The 14,632-nt window shown below is 52.4% G+C and overlaps 1 protein-coding gene, 1 non-coding gene and 1 pseudogene across 3 annotated transcripts; 1 reads left to right on the top strand and 2 right to left on the bottom strand.

Annotated features, from left to right (window-relative positions):
- Nucleotides 1-543: 543 nt before the first annotated feature.
- On the bottom strand, nucleotides 544-14,533 carry PLA2G15 (phospholipase A2 group XV). 2 transcript variants are annotated; one of them, XM_065925609.1, is made up of 6 exons: nucleotides 14,334-14,533; nucleotides 7,837-7,993; nucleotides 5,261-5,379; nucleotides 4,914-5,012; nucleotides 4,290-4,514; nucleotides 544-2,431 (listed from the first exon to the last, which is right to left on the bottom strand). In XM_065925609.1, exons 1-6 carry the CDS (start codon nucleotides 14,443-14,445, stop codon nucleotides 1,920-1,922), a joined length of 1,224 nt encoding a protein of 407 aa, XP_065781681.1. In that variant the 5' UTR covers nucleotides 14,446-14,533; the 3' UTR covers nucleotides 544-1,919. The 2 variants fall into 2 exon arrangements, with proteins under 2 accessions (XP_065781681.1, XP_065781682.1); XM_065925610.1 differs by having other exon boundaries at nucleotides 2,166-2,431; nucleotides 4,290-4,389.
- Nucleotides 9,115-9,540, top strand: LOC136158721 (small ribosomal subunit protein uS19 pseudogene; annotated as a pseudogene).
- Nucleotides 12,525-12,596, bottom strand: TRNAH-GUG (transfer RNA histidin (anticodon GUG)). Its single transcript has one exon. It is a non-coding gene; the product is annotated as a tRNA-His (tRNA).
- Nucleotides 14,534-14,632: the final 99 nt, after the last annotated feature.

Below are 14,632 nucleotides of genomic sequence, written 5' to 3'. Positions count from 1 at the left end.
TCTTCATTTGCTCCCCAGTCTCTCAGTCCCTGTCTCTGCCCATCTTGGTCTCTCCCCCTTCCTCAGTCTTACCCTGTCCCCAAAGATGGACAGATGGTGGGCAGATGAGCTTATGAAGCTAAGTAGAAGGGTGGCATCCTAAAAAAAATTCAAAGAATGCTGAGACCTGTAAGTTGAGGGAGGGTAGAGGCTGGGAAGGGGAGTCCAACCAGGGTGACCGGCAGAATTGCCCTTGGCTGCCAGCTCTCAGGTGACATTTGGGGTCTGTTGACCAGATAGCCGAAGGGATAGGACAAGAGCTTCACTCCAACAGGAGTGTTTCAGGTCCTGGTTCTCAGTCCCAGGACGGGAACTAGATTCCCAGAGAGAGGGCAGGAGGATAAAGCCCCAAAAGAGCCCAGGAGCCACACTTTGGTGCTGAAAGACCCCATCAAGTCCCCACGAAAGGTCAGGGTCTAACCCCCTGATTACCTGCCTCTCTAGCCCCCTCACCTTCCACTACCTCCCTCCTCTCATGCTCAGAGCAGAGGCTAGGCCAGGGCATTTTACAGCATCCAGAATACTTTTATTGCCAGAACTGAGGTACAGCCTGCTTAGAGTCCCATACGGGGCCCCCCGCTCAGGAACAAAGGGGAAAACTGATGCTGGGTATGAATGCGACAGAGAAAATCCCACTTCTCAGAAATCTTGGAGGAGCGAAGCACAGTCCAGCCTGACTGTGGCTTTAGGGCCCCACCCTAGAGGCCAGACCCAAGTCTTGGGTGTCGGCCACTTGGAGACCACCAGGGCAGATCCTGATCCTCCTTTCCTCCTGTCACAGGGAGAGTCATGCAGCAGGAAGAAAACCCCCAGGGGACCCTCAAGGCACCTGGCTCTCTCAGGGGCCCACTCGAGTTTCTGGGCTGGTCCCTGCTCACTAAACACCACTGAGCTACCTGCTAGAGATAGGTGCTGGGCAGAGTGGGCAAGAGTCCCACCTCCTCTCAGTCCTGTGCCAGTCTACCTGGGTAGGGCAGAGACCCTAGGGCAGGGCAGCTAGCTATGTGGCAGGTTAGCAAGAGGGCAGCTCTGCGCGGCTCTGACTGGCCTTGGCTGCTTCCTTGAGTTCTGTTTCTTCATGAGTACCTAAAGGGCGAAGCACCAGGCCCGCTCTCATCCTTGACCCACAGCCCCAGGGTGAAGGGAGATAGCATCAATACTGTGTGCACAGCCCAACCATGGAGATCAGGGCTCCTGGGACCCAGTCCCTAGCCCTGAGCTAGGCTGTTCTTAGAGGTAAGAGAGGTAGGAGTGAATGCCCCAGGCCCTGGGGAACACTCGAGGAACCCTGGGAACACATGGAGAAGACAACAACCCACCCCTGCCTGCAGGGGGAACTAGGCTGCTCCCAGAAAGCCACAGTTGGACTGAATGAGCAGTTAGGCCACAGGGAATCCAGCAGCTCCAGTCACTCATGGCCAGTAGCAGGCCGACATGTGGCCAGTGTGTGAGAAGGGGCACCCTAGAGACCAGGAGCCCGTCCTAGGGACCACAGGCTAGTAAGATCCCTCATCAGAAGGCTGAGGAGCCAGGGCCTGGTGGATGAGTGTGAAAAGGCCACGGGGGTAGGAAGAACACATGGTCCCGGCACTGGCGAGTGGGGCCAGGTGCCAGTCAATCCCCCTGTGGAGCTATCCTGAGGTCATAATTCCACCAGCAGTAGCACTCTTGCCATCAAGGGTCCCTCAAGTAAGTCCAGACTATGTCTTCCTCGATTCCAGAGAGGAAGGATAAAAAAACACCATTTCCCCATTTCACAACTCAAGATCTAGGAGTTTAGATGATCAGTCACAAACCGCTAAACTTGGTGGGCCATGGTACAAGCAGCCAGAAGAAGCAGCGGCGGCTGGGTCACCGCATGGCCCTGCCCGCCATGGGCATCAGGGCCCGAGAAGCACATGTTTCAGGTAGGCCAGGGTAGTGGTGTTGGCCAGCATAGCAATATGCTCATTGCCTGGCAGCACCTGCAGTGACACTTCTTGCTTCTGGACGCCACGCCAGGTCTGGCAGTGCAGGGCACTCTGCAAGTTCACAGTGCCATCACCGCTGCCATAGTGGATTTTCGGGTCACGGTCTGGGAAGCTCTCATAGTCGAAGGACTCTGGCGTGGGGACGCCCGTGCCGTAGAGGCAGTGCAGCCGCACACCCGGTGGCACTGTGGCCTCAACCAGCCCCTCCGTGTCCTGCCGCATGAACCAGCCGTCTTCAAAGCCGATGTCCTGGAAGAACTGGTGGTAGTCCTGCAGCGTGTAGTTGGCCTTAGGTGTGCGCACGAAGACCTTCTGTGGCGACCAGGTATAGTTGTAGGGCAGCAGCCAAGTGGTGGAGACGGCAGACCGCTGCTGTGCCCGGATCTTCAGGGACCCAATGACCGGGATCCGGTTGTTGTCTCCTGTGGGGTTAGGTCAGTCTGTGGTCAGGAATGCCAACTAGCTGGGCAGCGTGCTCACCACAGGCCCCCTGCCAGTGCCCAGCCAGCACTCCACCATTGCTACACTGTGAACATCATGACAACTCCCCTATTTCTCTGTATTTTTGCTCCACCTGGGAAGCACATGACCAAGATTTGTTCCTTTCCTTTTGCATTTTGTCACTAGGGGTTCAGGAGGACACACCCATGGGGTGATTTGTGGTTAAAAACAATACCCTCCTCAGAGTACTTATCACCGAGCCAGTGGGCACTGACCCTGTCGAAGGTGAGTCAGCAGCTTGGCAGCCCAGAGACACATTCTTCTCAATCTTTTATTACACTGAGCTTTGTAAACCTTTTCCCCTTCCTACGCTCAGACCTGCAGCCAAATCAGCCCTGGTCTCATCCCACCCACCTACCTGGCACCTGGGCACCCGTACCTGCAGGAGACAGGGCAGGAGGGGAGGCCGTGGACAGAGAAATGCCAATAACACAAACACCACAGGCCAGTGAGATCTCCAGAGGATAAGCAGGAACTTGGAAACATGGACCCCATGTCCTACTCAGAATCCAGAGCCACCCATCACCCCAACTCTGACTGCAGACCTTCAGCTCTGCCTGACGGGGCCTCGCTCCAGAACTCCTCAGGAAAGGGAATCCCTAGCTGGGGGTCCACGACTGCCACCCTTCCTGCCCCACCCCCACTCCTAGACTGCCACAGCCTGACAGCAGTTTCCCAGAGTCTGAAGCAGAGCTCTAAGGGGGCTCACGGGGAATCTCTGAAAGGGCCAGCTCTGAATTTCCCCATAGCAACCTGTCTCAAACTCAGAGGGTGCCCACACCTCAGAGGGTGTCCTTTCAGGGCCAGGCTGGACAGAGTAGACAGTGTGATGAGTCCTCACTATAACTGGATCTGCTGTCCAACTAATTCAGGGTTACTCCAGACAGAAGCCTGATCACAGTGATCACGTGACCAATAGGCAAGTCAGGCAGTGCTGGTCACTTGAGGAAGAAAGCTCATCAGATGCTCGGCCTGGTCCTGGCTCACAACTCCCACAGTGAGGGGTCATACAGTGCATGTCCAGTCCTAGCAGAGGGAGGAAAGCCCACTGGCTCCAGCTGGCAGGTTCTAACAGTTGTGAAAAGGCAGGTAGATTGGAAAGGAACAGGGAAGGAGGTGGTTTTCCCAACTGCCAAGCAAGTGGGCCCGGATAAACCTGCACCTGTTTCCTTTTTGTGTTGCCCACAGAGGCTGCCCACAGCTGCAGAGGGAGGTGTAACTCATAAACAGGAAGCTGAAGCCCAGCCTTTCTTCTCTGGGGTGAAAGTGGGGATGAAGAAATGAGGAGGGGGGGGGTCAAAGAGAGGGAGAAGTCTCCCGCAGAGAATTTTTTATTGTTTGGCAGTGACATCTTAGTTTCCTGACCAGGGATTGAACCTGCACCTCCTGCAGTGGAAGCACAGAGTCTTAACCACTGAACCATCAGGGAAGTCACTCTTCCAGAAAATTCTGCATCAAACCAAGTTAGACCAGCCAGGCCCACACAGTGTGTGTGTGTGTACACGTGTACCCTGTATGACCAACAGTTACGCCACTCTGCGCACATGCTGCAGGCAACTTACACAGATAACAAGGGTCGTCGACTAAAGAAGTGAATTTAGTAGTGTTATACTCTCTTTCAGAAAGAGATGTCTGGAAAAGAATACCACTCTGGAGAGGGAAGGCTCTAAGACCCAAGAGAAGAGACATGAGGGTGGCCCAGGAGGACACAAGAGAGGGAAAGAGACTGTGTCACCCCCAGCACCAGCCCTCCTGACGCTGGGCCAGGTGGGATCTTACCTGACGCCAGGACACGCAGGGTCTTGGCCACGCCCCCCCAGGGCGGACCCAGTGCCACAAAGGCACGGATGTACTTGTCCTTCCAGTCCTGTGGCTGCCGCTGCAGAAAGTAGAGCGTGTACATGTTGCCCATACTGTGGGCCACCAGCACCACAGGGCCCCCGTACAGATGGTACATCTCCTCGATCATCTTGCGGAGGGCCAGAAAGTAGGGCCCGTTTTCATCTGCAGGCCAAAGTCAGGCAGGGGTCAGGCAGGAAGGGTCATTGGGCCTGAACCACGAACCCATGTCTCAGGCCAGACCCAGGACTACACGGGTGGGGAGAGTGTAAAAATTCCAAGGGGAGGGGTATGGTTTCCCCTCAATTTTCACAAAGGGAGCAAACAGAGGAGCTCCTTTCCCCCTCCTCTGCCTCATTTGCTCTTCCAAGGGCTCAGAGGCCCAGAAATCCTGGGCTGAGGGTGGGGGAAAGGCAGGACAGGGTGACCAGAAATGGGAGCAGTGACGGCTGGGCTGGATGCCAGAGACTCAGGCGTAGGGGAAGGCCCAGGGCCTGTGGTGGCTGTGATCTCCTCCTTCCCACCTCCCATGGCCTCTGGGAGGAAACCAGAGCAGCCACTTACTTGGAGCTCGGCGCCAGTCGTAGGGGGCCCCCCGGACATCCTTGCCTCGTTCGTAGCCCCAGCCCACAAGGCTCTCCACCATGGTATGGAAATAGGAACCTGTAGACAGAAATGCTTACATTTAGACAGAGTATTGTCACTGTCAGCCAGCCACACCATGCCTACCAAAGAGACTGTGACATCTACAGCCAGGAGATCCCCAGGGAAGCACTCTACAGGTCTGTGCCCACATGGATCAGAGATGGTTCACAAGCCACCCCTTCAAACCAGCAGGGTTCCTCCCACTCTAGGAATCCCTCAGAACCTCCATCCCCATTCCCTAGGGGTCATGAGGGAGGGCTACATACCCACGCTGCTTTTGCTGGGGTCCAGGAACTCCAGTGAGAAGGTGTCCCCAAAGCCAGGGACACGCACATCCACACCGTCGGGAAACTGGGTGGTGCGGGACATTTGGTTGTAGACCAGCCTGCCGGGAAGGGATACTGAGCCAGTGACCCAGAGGCAACACCAAAGTTGACATGTCCCAATACTGTCCTGGGCCCTGAGCCATATTCCCTTCCCATCCTCAGGTCTGGCCAGATGTATAGAGACCAGAAAGTAACAAAGCAAGTTTGTAAAGCATAGATCCAAGTTGTTGTTGTTGTTTAGTTGCTAAATCATGTCTGACTCTTTTGCAGCCCCATAGACTGTAGCCCGCCATACTCCTCTGTCCATGGAATTTTTCAGGCAAGGATACTGGAGTGGGTTGCCATTTCCTTCTCCAGGGGAACTTCTTGACCCAGGGGTTGAACCTGCGTCTCCTGCATTGGCAGGCAGATTCACTGAGCCACCAGGGAAGTCCGCAGATCTGAGCAAGCACATCTAAATGAGGACCCCATCAAGGCTCACTCCAGAGACTGGCTCCAGAACCCATCGGGCAATATTCCCTTCTCCTCAGTGTCACCCACGTGAGAATGCACGCTTTAGATCTTGTGGGGAGAGGGACCTGGCTGCCAGGCCTGGCTCTGCCATGAACATCACACTTTATCCCAAAACACAAGCAGCCTAACTTTGCAGGCTCCCACCACTTTGTCTCCATGGATTCAGTTCCTGCCATCCACCCTAACACGACCAGGGCAAAGCATATGATGAATGCAACACAAAAAGGAACCAGACAGAGAAACCCTGAGCACCAGTGGCTGCCATGTGAGCTGGTGGGCAAGGCCTGGAGAAATGATGGGGCCAGGGTGGTAGGAGACAGGAGGAGAGCCTTGTGCCAGGTCAGGACCTCTGCTCTAGCCTCCCCAGATAAGAAGGAAGCAAAGGTGCCTGAGGAAGCACAGGCTAGACCTGCAATCCCCAGTGGTCCTGAGTCCCACCCACCCTTAGGGATCAGCCACAGAAAGCTGATAAGTACCCAACACTGGCCCAAATAAAAGTCCTGGGACCCACTCTCTCCAGGGCTATCTGGAGATCATCTCAATGACCACTCAATAAAGTTCTAGAAGGCCAAAGCACTCTGGTCTGGATTCAAGTCCCAACAGGTCAGAAGCCCAATGAAGGTAGACAAGCCCCTTTCCGGGTCAGTCTGCCCCTCCAGCTGGCATTACCTGAGACCATTACGTCTCCACCACAAAAATAGAAATGCAGATCAACATCCCAGAAATAGCCCAGATCACACGAGGAGAAGGAAGAGTCAAGAAAGCTGGTGAAATAAACAACAGGGAAAGGCAGGGCACCCAGAGAACTGGCTGGAACCAGGTAGTGTGCCTTCAAGGAAAACATTTTCACTTGTAAGACTCCATTCAGTTCAAATACTTACTGAACACCAATTATGTTTCAGGTTCTACAGCTTTAAAGATAAAAGAGACACAGTCGCTGCCTTCAGGAAGCTCAATGTGCTCAGAATATGCTCAGGAGCCCTGAGCTCAGACACACACAACTCTGGATTGAATTTCAGTTTGCCATTTATTAGCTGAGAGACCCCAAACAATTTTGTAACCCTTTTGAGCTTCCAGATCTCCTCATCTGTAACACAAGTTACAGCACTATTTCACAGGGTTGCTGTAAGACTCAATGAAAAAAAGTGGGGGAGGTGTTCCCTGGTGGTCTAGCCACTAGGACTTAGCGCTTTTACAGCTGAGGTCTGGGTCCAATCCATGGTTGGGGAATGAGATCGCGCAAGCCGCACAATGCAGCCAAAAAAAAAAGAAAGAAGAAAATACATAAAATATATAGTGTCTATCTTCAATAATGAGTAATTCTTAACAGTGACTATCTTATAATGGGAGAAACATCCTAGAAAACAATGTTTGGCAGGCCACGAGTACAAGTTACAAGAGGCAGAAAGAGAGATTAAGAGCTCTGAGGACTAGCAGGGAGACTTCACACAGGAATCAGTCTGGGGGAGAGGGACAGTGGAGATTTGTTTGGCCGCACCACGTGGCATGTGAAATCTAGTTCTCTGACCACAGATCGAACCTGAGCCCCCTGCACTGGAAATGCAGAGTCTTAACTACTGGACCACCAGGAAAATCTCAGGCTTGGGTTTTAAACAGTGAATGGGAGAAAGTTGATCAGGCAAATGGTGGAGAGAGATTCTAGAGTGAAAGAGCAAGTGGAAAGGAATCCCAGGAAAAACAAGAAGCTGGAGAAGCAGGCGTGACCAAAGCAGAGGCAAGGGAAGGGGTGGGGGAAGGAGGCGAAGCGAGGCTGTGAATAGGAACTGGAGCCTAGAAACCACAAACAGGGCAAGAAGCACTGGAGGAGGAGAGGGTAGAAAGTTCCGGCTGGGAGGGTGCAGAGGTAGTGCAGACCAGATAGGGGAAGGGAGAAAGGTCAGTGACCTCGAGGTCCCTTGAGGCACAGATAAGATAGAAACAGGCCCTGGAGGCATCTCTGGACTAGGTCAGGAAGCAGCACCCTGTTGTGCCCCAGGGCTCACCTGATATTGTCGATCCAGCAGTCAATGATGACGGGCAGCAGCAGCTCCAGGTTCAGCCACAGTGTGAAGTAGCTATCCGTCCTCTTGGAGCAGAGGTAGTGCACGACGGACGGCTTGTCCAGCTTTGCCTCCAGCTGGTTGCCCAAATCACCGGGCACTGAAGGGGGACACAGAGCATGAATGAGGCCCTGGGCCTGGCCGGATACCCACAGGCCTTCTCCCCACAGCTGTCCCAGGCTGCAGAGCAGGTGACAGCAGGGCCCTGTGGGGCTCCTGGACACAAAAGCCTTTCTGTGTCCACCATTTCTTTGATTATGGGAAACAGGCTTCTTTCAGCCTCATGACTTTCCCTGAGTCCCAAGGGGCAGATTCAAGCAGTGGTTAATTAGCAAAGGGAGGGGATGGGAGACCTGGGAGGAAAAGTTAGTCAGAAAAAAACAGTGCAGCCTTGGGGCCAGGTCCTGTTGTTCTCCATGAAGGCATACACACAGTGTATCTTTGAGCTATTTTCAGATATCAAAACCCCCTTCAGGTAGAAGTTAACACGGTATGGATGGCACACTGGAAGTGAAAAGCATATTCAAGGGGTTAGATCTGACAGAGTGCCTGCAGAACTGTGGACAGAGGTTCATGAAATTGTACAGGAGGCAGTGATCAAGACCATCTCCAGGAAAAAGAAATGCAAAAAGGTCAAATGGTTGTCTGAGGAGGCCTTACAACTAGCTGAGAAAGGAAAAGACGTGAAAGGCAAAGGAGAAAAGGAAAGATAGACCCATCTGAATGCAGAGTTCCAAAGAATAGCAAGGAGAGATAAGAAAGCCTTCCTCAGCGATCAATGCAAAGAAATAGAGGAAAATAATAGAATGGGAAAGACTAGAAGCACAAGCTGGAATCAAGATTACTGGGAGAAATATCAATAACCTCAGATACGCAGATGACACCACCCTTATGGCAGAAAGTGAAGAAGAACTAAAGAGCCTCTTGATGAAAGTGAAAGAGGAAAGTGAAAAGCTGGCTTAAAACTCAACATTCAAAAAACGAAGATCATGGCATCCGGTCCCATCACCTCATGGCAGATAGATGGGGAAACAATGGAAACAGTGACAGACTTTCTTTTCTTGGGCTCCAAAATCACTGCAGATGGTGACTGCAGCCATGAAATTAAAAGACACTTGCTCCTTGGAAGAAAAGCTAGGACCAACCTAGACAGCATATTACAAAGCAGAGACATTACTATGCCAACAAAGGTCCGTCCAGTCTTTCTGAAGAACTGACAAGATGATGGAAGTGGAACAGAAGAGGAAGCGGACGTTCTGCAAGTTCACCTACTGTGGCAGCGTGGACCTCAACCAACTGCTGGACATGGCCTATGAGCAGCTGATGCAGCTATACAATGTGCGCCAGCGGCGGCAGCTGAACTGTGGCCTGCGGAGGAGGCAGCACTGCTGCTGAAGCAGCTGCTCAAAGCCAAGAAGGATGTGCCGCCCATGGAGAAACTCGAGGTGGTGAAGACACATCTGCGACATGATCATCCTGCCAGAGATGGTGGGCGTCTACAACCACAAGACCTTCAACCAGGTGGAAATCAAGGCTGAGATAATCAGCCACTACCTAGGAGAGTTTTCCATCACCTACAAGCCCATGAAGCATGGCCAGCCTGGTATCGGGGCTACCCATTCCTCCCGCTTCAACCCCCTCAAGTAACCTGCTGGCCAATAAAGGCAGAGACTTCTCTTAAAAAAAAAAAAAAAAAAAAAAGATCCGTCTAGTCAAAGCTATAGTGTTTCCAATAGTCATGTATGGATGTGAGAGTTGAACTATAAAGAAAGCTGAGCACCAAAGAATTGATGCTTTTGAACTGTGGTGTTGGAGAAGACTCTTGAGAGTCCCTTGGACTGCAAGGAGATCCAACCAGTCCATCCTAAAGGAGATCAGTCCTGAATATTCACTGGAAGGACTGACACTGAAGCTGAAACTTCAATACTTTGGCCACCTGATGTAAAGAACTGATTCATTGGAAAAGACCCTGATGCTGGGCAAGATTGAAGGCAGGAGGAGAAGGGGATGACAGAGGATGAGATGGTTGGATGGCATCACAGACTCAATGGACATGAGTTTGAGCAAGCTCGGGGAGTTGGTGACAGACAGGGAAGACTGGGGTGCTGCAGTCCATGGGGTCGCAAAGAGTCAGACACGGCTGAGCAACGGAACTGAACTGAACTGAACTGATGCTGTCCACAAGCATGTAGATGCCCCCAGACTGGCTGGAACCAGAAGGTTGATGATCCTCCTTATCTCACCACCAACCCATCAGAAGAATATCTAGAAAAATGTCCACAAGCTGATCACACTCTCTTTGAACCTTTACTATAAAACTTGTTATCACCCTCTCCAAGTTGGGACACACAGTTTTGAGGGCATGAGCCCCTGTGGCCCCTTTGCCTGGCAAAGCAATAAAGCTATTCTTTTCTACTTCACCCAAATTTCTGTCTTTGAGATTTAATTCGGTGTCAGGGTACAGAGGCCGGTTACTGCTTCATAGGCAGGGTCTTATACTCTGAAAGAAGGATCAAGAAACAGGACAGCGCACATGGACACTTAACCAGTTAAAGCTAAATCCAAAGAAGGCACTCTGGGACAGGCTGGTGGAAGGCGGCAATGAGCAAAAAAGGTTGAGAGAAGCTGGCACCGGCCAGCCTACCTAGATCCTCAGACCTTACTAAAGGTCAGAACCCAGCTGCTAAATTCTGCTAAAGATTCCAGAGGGCAACTCATCTGGGGACTCCAGCACCTTGGCACACCCGGACCCTAGGTTGGAAATGGCTCTCCAGAAGCTATATATGGTTCCAGTTACAGCGCCATGGGGATGGGTGTGGCCAGGCTCTACTGATGACTTCTCTCTACCTGTTCAGTCTATATAGAGTCCTGCTTTAATGCTTTGCCAGGCAAAGGGGGCCACAGCGGGCTCATGCCCTCAAAACTGTGTGTCCCAACTTGGAGAGGGTGATAAGAAGTTTTATAGTAAATGTTCAAAGAGAACATGATCAGCTCGTGGACATTCTTCTGATGGGCTGGTGGTGAGATAAGGAGGATCATCAACCTTCTGGTTCCAGCCAGTCTGGGGATGTCTACATGCTTGTGGGCAGTATACCATCCATTAACTATTAACTTCTTGTGACACTCAAACCCACCCACCTCCATTCCTTCACTGTCCCACCTTCAAGGCCTTTCACTATCCCAGTGACCTTTACCTTTACTCCCAGTGACCTTTCAGACCTCACTGCTCCCACATGCCACTCTCTTCATACCTTCCAAACATAGCCCCATGTAGGGTCTGTGATCACAACCAGTGTTTGGCTCTCCTGGGCATTCACTGGGCTCCAGCTGTGAACCCAGCCCTGCCGAGGACATGCCCTCCTTGGTGTCCTCAGGGCAGCCACGGGAGGGAGGTATGGCACCGGTTCTCATCTCCCTTCGTGATGCGGTGCAGAAGTGGGGAGCACGACAGCCCCTAGATGACACGCCTGTGGACTAGACAATGCAGTGGCGAAACCTTGGTTACTGTGTCCACCACAGAGGAAATATCTGAAAGAGGAAGTCACCAGATCTGCTCTGCCTGGATACTCTTTGCCTTGGTCAGGGCATGTGGCCTCTAAAAAGGTCACTTCCTAAGCCAGAAAGATAAAGAACATTACAGTATACTAACACATATATACGGAATTTAGAAAGATGGTAACGATGGCCCTATATGCAGGGCAGAAGAAGAGACGCAGAAGTACAGAACAGACTTTTGAACTCTGTGGGAGAAGGTGAGGGTGGGATGTTTTGAAAGAACAGCATGTATATTATCTGTGGTGAAACAGAACACCAGCCCAGGTGGGAAGCATGAGTCAAGTGTTCGGGCCTGGTGGGCTGGGAAGACCCAGAGGAATCGGGTGGAGAGGGAGGTGGGATGGGGGACCAGGATGGGGAATTCGTGTAACTCTATGGCTGATTCATATCAATGTATGACAAAACCCACTGAAAAAAAAAAAAAAAAGGGTCACTTCCTAGAAAGAAGGAAAGAGCCATCCACATGCCTTTCACCTCAAGTAACACAGGAAGAGGTGGAAATGGTTTGCTACAGTTCCATCCCACTGCCCAGGGCCTTCTGTATCCCTCCCCTGGCCTCTACTTCCTCTGCCACCAATTGGAGACCCACCCACGAAGACTGGTCACCCTTGGATGCTGATCCTCTGATGGCCAAGGTCAGGTCCCTGCTTTGTGCCCAGAAACAACTTGTCTGCTGCCCACCATGGGGTTTCCCAGTGAAAGGTTGTTGCTGAACCACAGAAAAGACACCGGGATTCTTGGCCTCCGGAGGAGAAGAATTCAATCTGGGGCCAGAGACGAGGTTTGACCGCTCAGAGCTTTTGTGTAATAAAGTTTTATTAAAGTATAAAGGAGATAGAGAAAGCTTCTGACATAGGCATAAGAAGGGGGCAGAAAGAGTACCCCCTTGCAAGTGTTAGCCATGGAGTTATATACTCTCTAATTAGTTATTAAGTGTGTAAGTGTAAGTGTGTAGTCGCTCAGTCATGTCTGACTCTTTGTGACCCTGTGGACTGTAGCCCACCAGACTCCTCTGTCCATAGGATTCTCCAGGCAAGAATACTGGAGTGGGTTGCCATTTCCTTCTCCAGGGTATCTTCCCGACCCAGGGATTGAACCTGGGTCTCCTGCATCACAGGCAGATGCTTTACCCTCTGAGCCACTAGGGAAACCCTAATTAGTTATTAGAGTGAATCAAAAGAATGTCTGGAGGTTCTAAAGACCTCACTAGACCCACTCCCATAATTTACACCTTAAGATAACAGGATTGGCCAGAAGGTTTTTTCCAGAGACTGTCCTCAAGCAGGACACATTATTGTTATATAATCCTAAGGAATGTAGAGGGACAAAAAAGTTTGTCCTTTCTTCCCCCTTGAGAGTTCCAGACCCCTCTCTCCTTGGGGACCCCTAGACTTCTTATCAACCTGCCTAGGAAGTGACCCTCTCATCAGGACTAACGTCAATAGCCTCATTCTCTGAGAAGCTGGGCAGGTTAGGATTCCAATTGCTCTGTGTTTCTAGGTACACCCTGAGGCTCCTCTGCTGTGATGGAGGATAACTAAGAACTGAATGAATAAATGAGTGCATTTAGCACCAATCCAGGAGAAAAGGTCTAGGACCCAGCCTATCAGAGATCACATACTTCCCAACGCCACATTCTTCATACTCAGTACTCCTTAGGTCCACACAATGCTCCTGGCAGGCCGCCAGGATGATGTCCAGGTGGCCCAACCAGTCTTGAGCCCTAACCATCCACTCCTTCCCCCACTCCATTCCAGACAGCCTGCACTGCTCAGCTCCCTCCCTCTGATACATAGTTCCCTCTGCCTGGAACTCTCCTGGCCTCGGCTCCAGCTGTGTACTCCAGGAAACCTTTCCTGACCCCTGACATGATGGATGGATTCTCTGTGTTTGCCTAGCACAGACCTTACCTCTGGGGATCATCCTGCAAACTTACAGAAGGCAAGGCCAAATATGCCCAAACTCCATGGTGAACCTGGGTCCAGTATCCCCCAGGGAGCATGTCCTGGGCCAGAATTCCTGGTGAAGGATCCTTGGGATCACACTGCCTGCCAACCCCAGCTCTTTGTGGGAATGATGGCCTGAATGAGGCATCCAAAACCCCCAAGACAGAGATCTCATCCCTGCCATACCCACCACAAGGAAATACTGCTGGCTTCTGTACAGCTCCCCGGGCTAGAAGTGAGGAGGAGATAAGACTGGGAGGTTGCCTAGCCCCAACACAGCATAGTCCAAGTAGGTCTGACAGGGGTAAGGGTGCCATACAACATCTCTTCATAGTCAGGGTCTCAACCCTTCCCTCCACCTGTATGCATCCTCAGATTCCCTTGGGCCTCCTCCCTCAGGCCCAAGGCCACATATTTGATAAGTTAGGGGAAGGCCCTGGTGGCAGGCTAGGAGAGTAATCCTTCCCCCAAAAGCTTACTTTCAGTAATGCCCCCCCCCCCCCCCCTCCGCAAACGTGTCGGGCTGGAAGGGTGGAGGGAGACAGCCTACTAGCCAAGACCAAGTCAACGCTGAAACCCCTGGGGGCCAACTTCGAGGCCACTCTACCGCCTACCCTCAGGAGTAGGGCCAAAATGCCTCAGTCTTTCCAGCTTAAAAATGGAGATAAGGAGAGGCGAAGCTTGGAAATGAGACGACCCCGCGGACCGATGCATAAAAGCGTGATAACCCTCCCACTTACCCCCACATTCTACAGGGAAAGGTGACAAGTTTGACCACACCCGCGCCCAGCATAGCGGGAAGTGGACGGACCGACCCAGGTGACAAGACAGTCATACGCTCCCCCACCTCGTGCTTAGAGGAGATGCAGACAGCCCCGCCTGCACCCCATCCAGCCGGACGCACGAACGAACGGACCCACAACTGGACGCGCGCCTCACCCAGCACCACCGGTGGCCGACTTCCAGCCGGGAGCGCCGGATCTGCGAGCATCAGGAGGAACAGGAGGGCACCCGGGAGCAGGGTGGGACGGTAGAGGCAGAAGCGACCCATGGCAGGGACCGCAGCTCCAGGTCGGAGGAGCGGACTCAGCTCTCGGGTCTCGTGCCTAGGCCCGGCCCGCAGCGACGCTCTTAACCCCGCCGCTCGCAGCCTTCACAGCAGCCTGGCCAATCAGGGCCCGCCTCCTGCAAACGGTCAGCCAATAGGAACTAGCCGCTAGGGTAGTCCTTCCCAGTCG

The sequence above is a fragment of the Muntiacus reevesi genome, chromosome 2, assembly GCF_963930625.1.
Source record: "Muntiacus reevesi chromosome 2, mMunRee1.1, whole genome shotgun sequence".
Classification (NCBI taxonomy): Eukaryota; Metazoa; Chordata; class Mammalia; order Artiodactyla; family Cervidae; genus Muntiacus; species Muntiacus reevesi.
The sequence above is the reverse complement of the archived record's forward strand: the minus strand, read 5'-3'. Positions and strand labels throughout refer to the sequence as shown.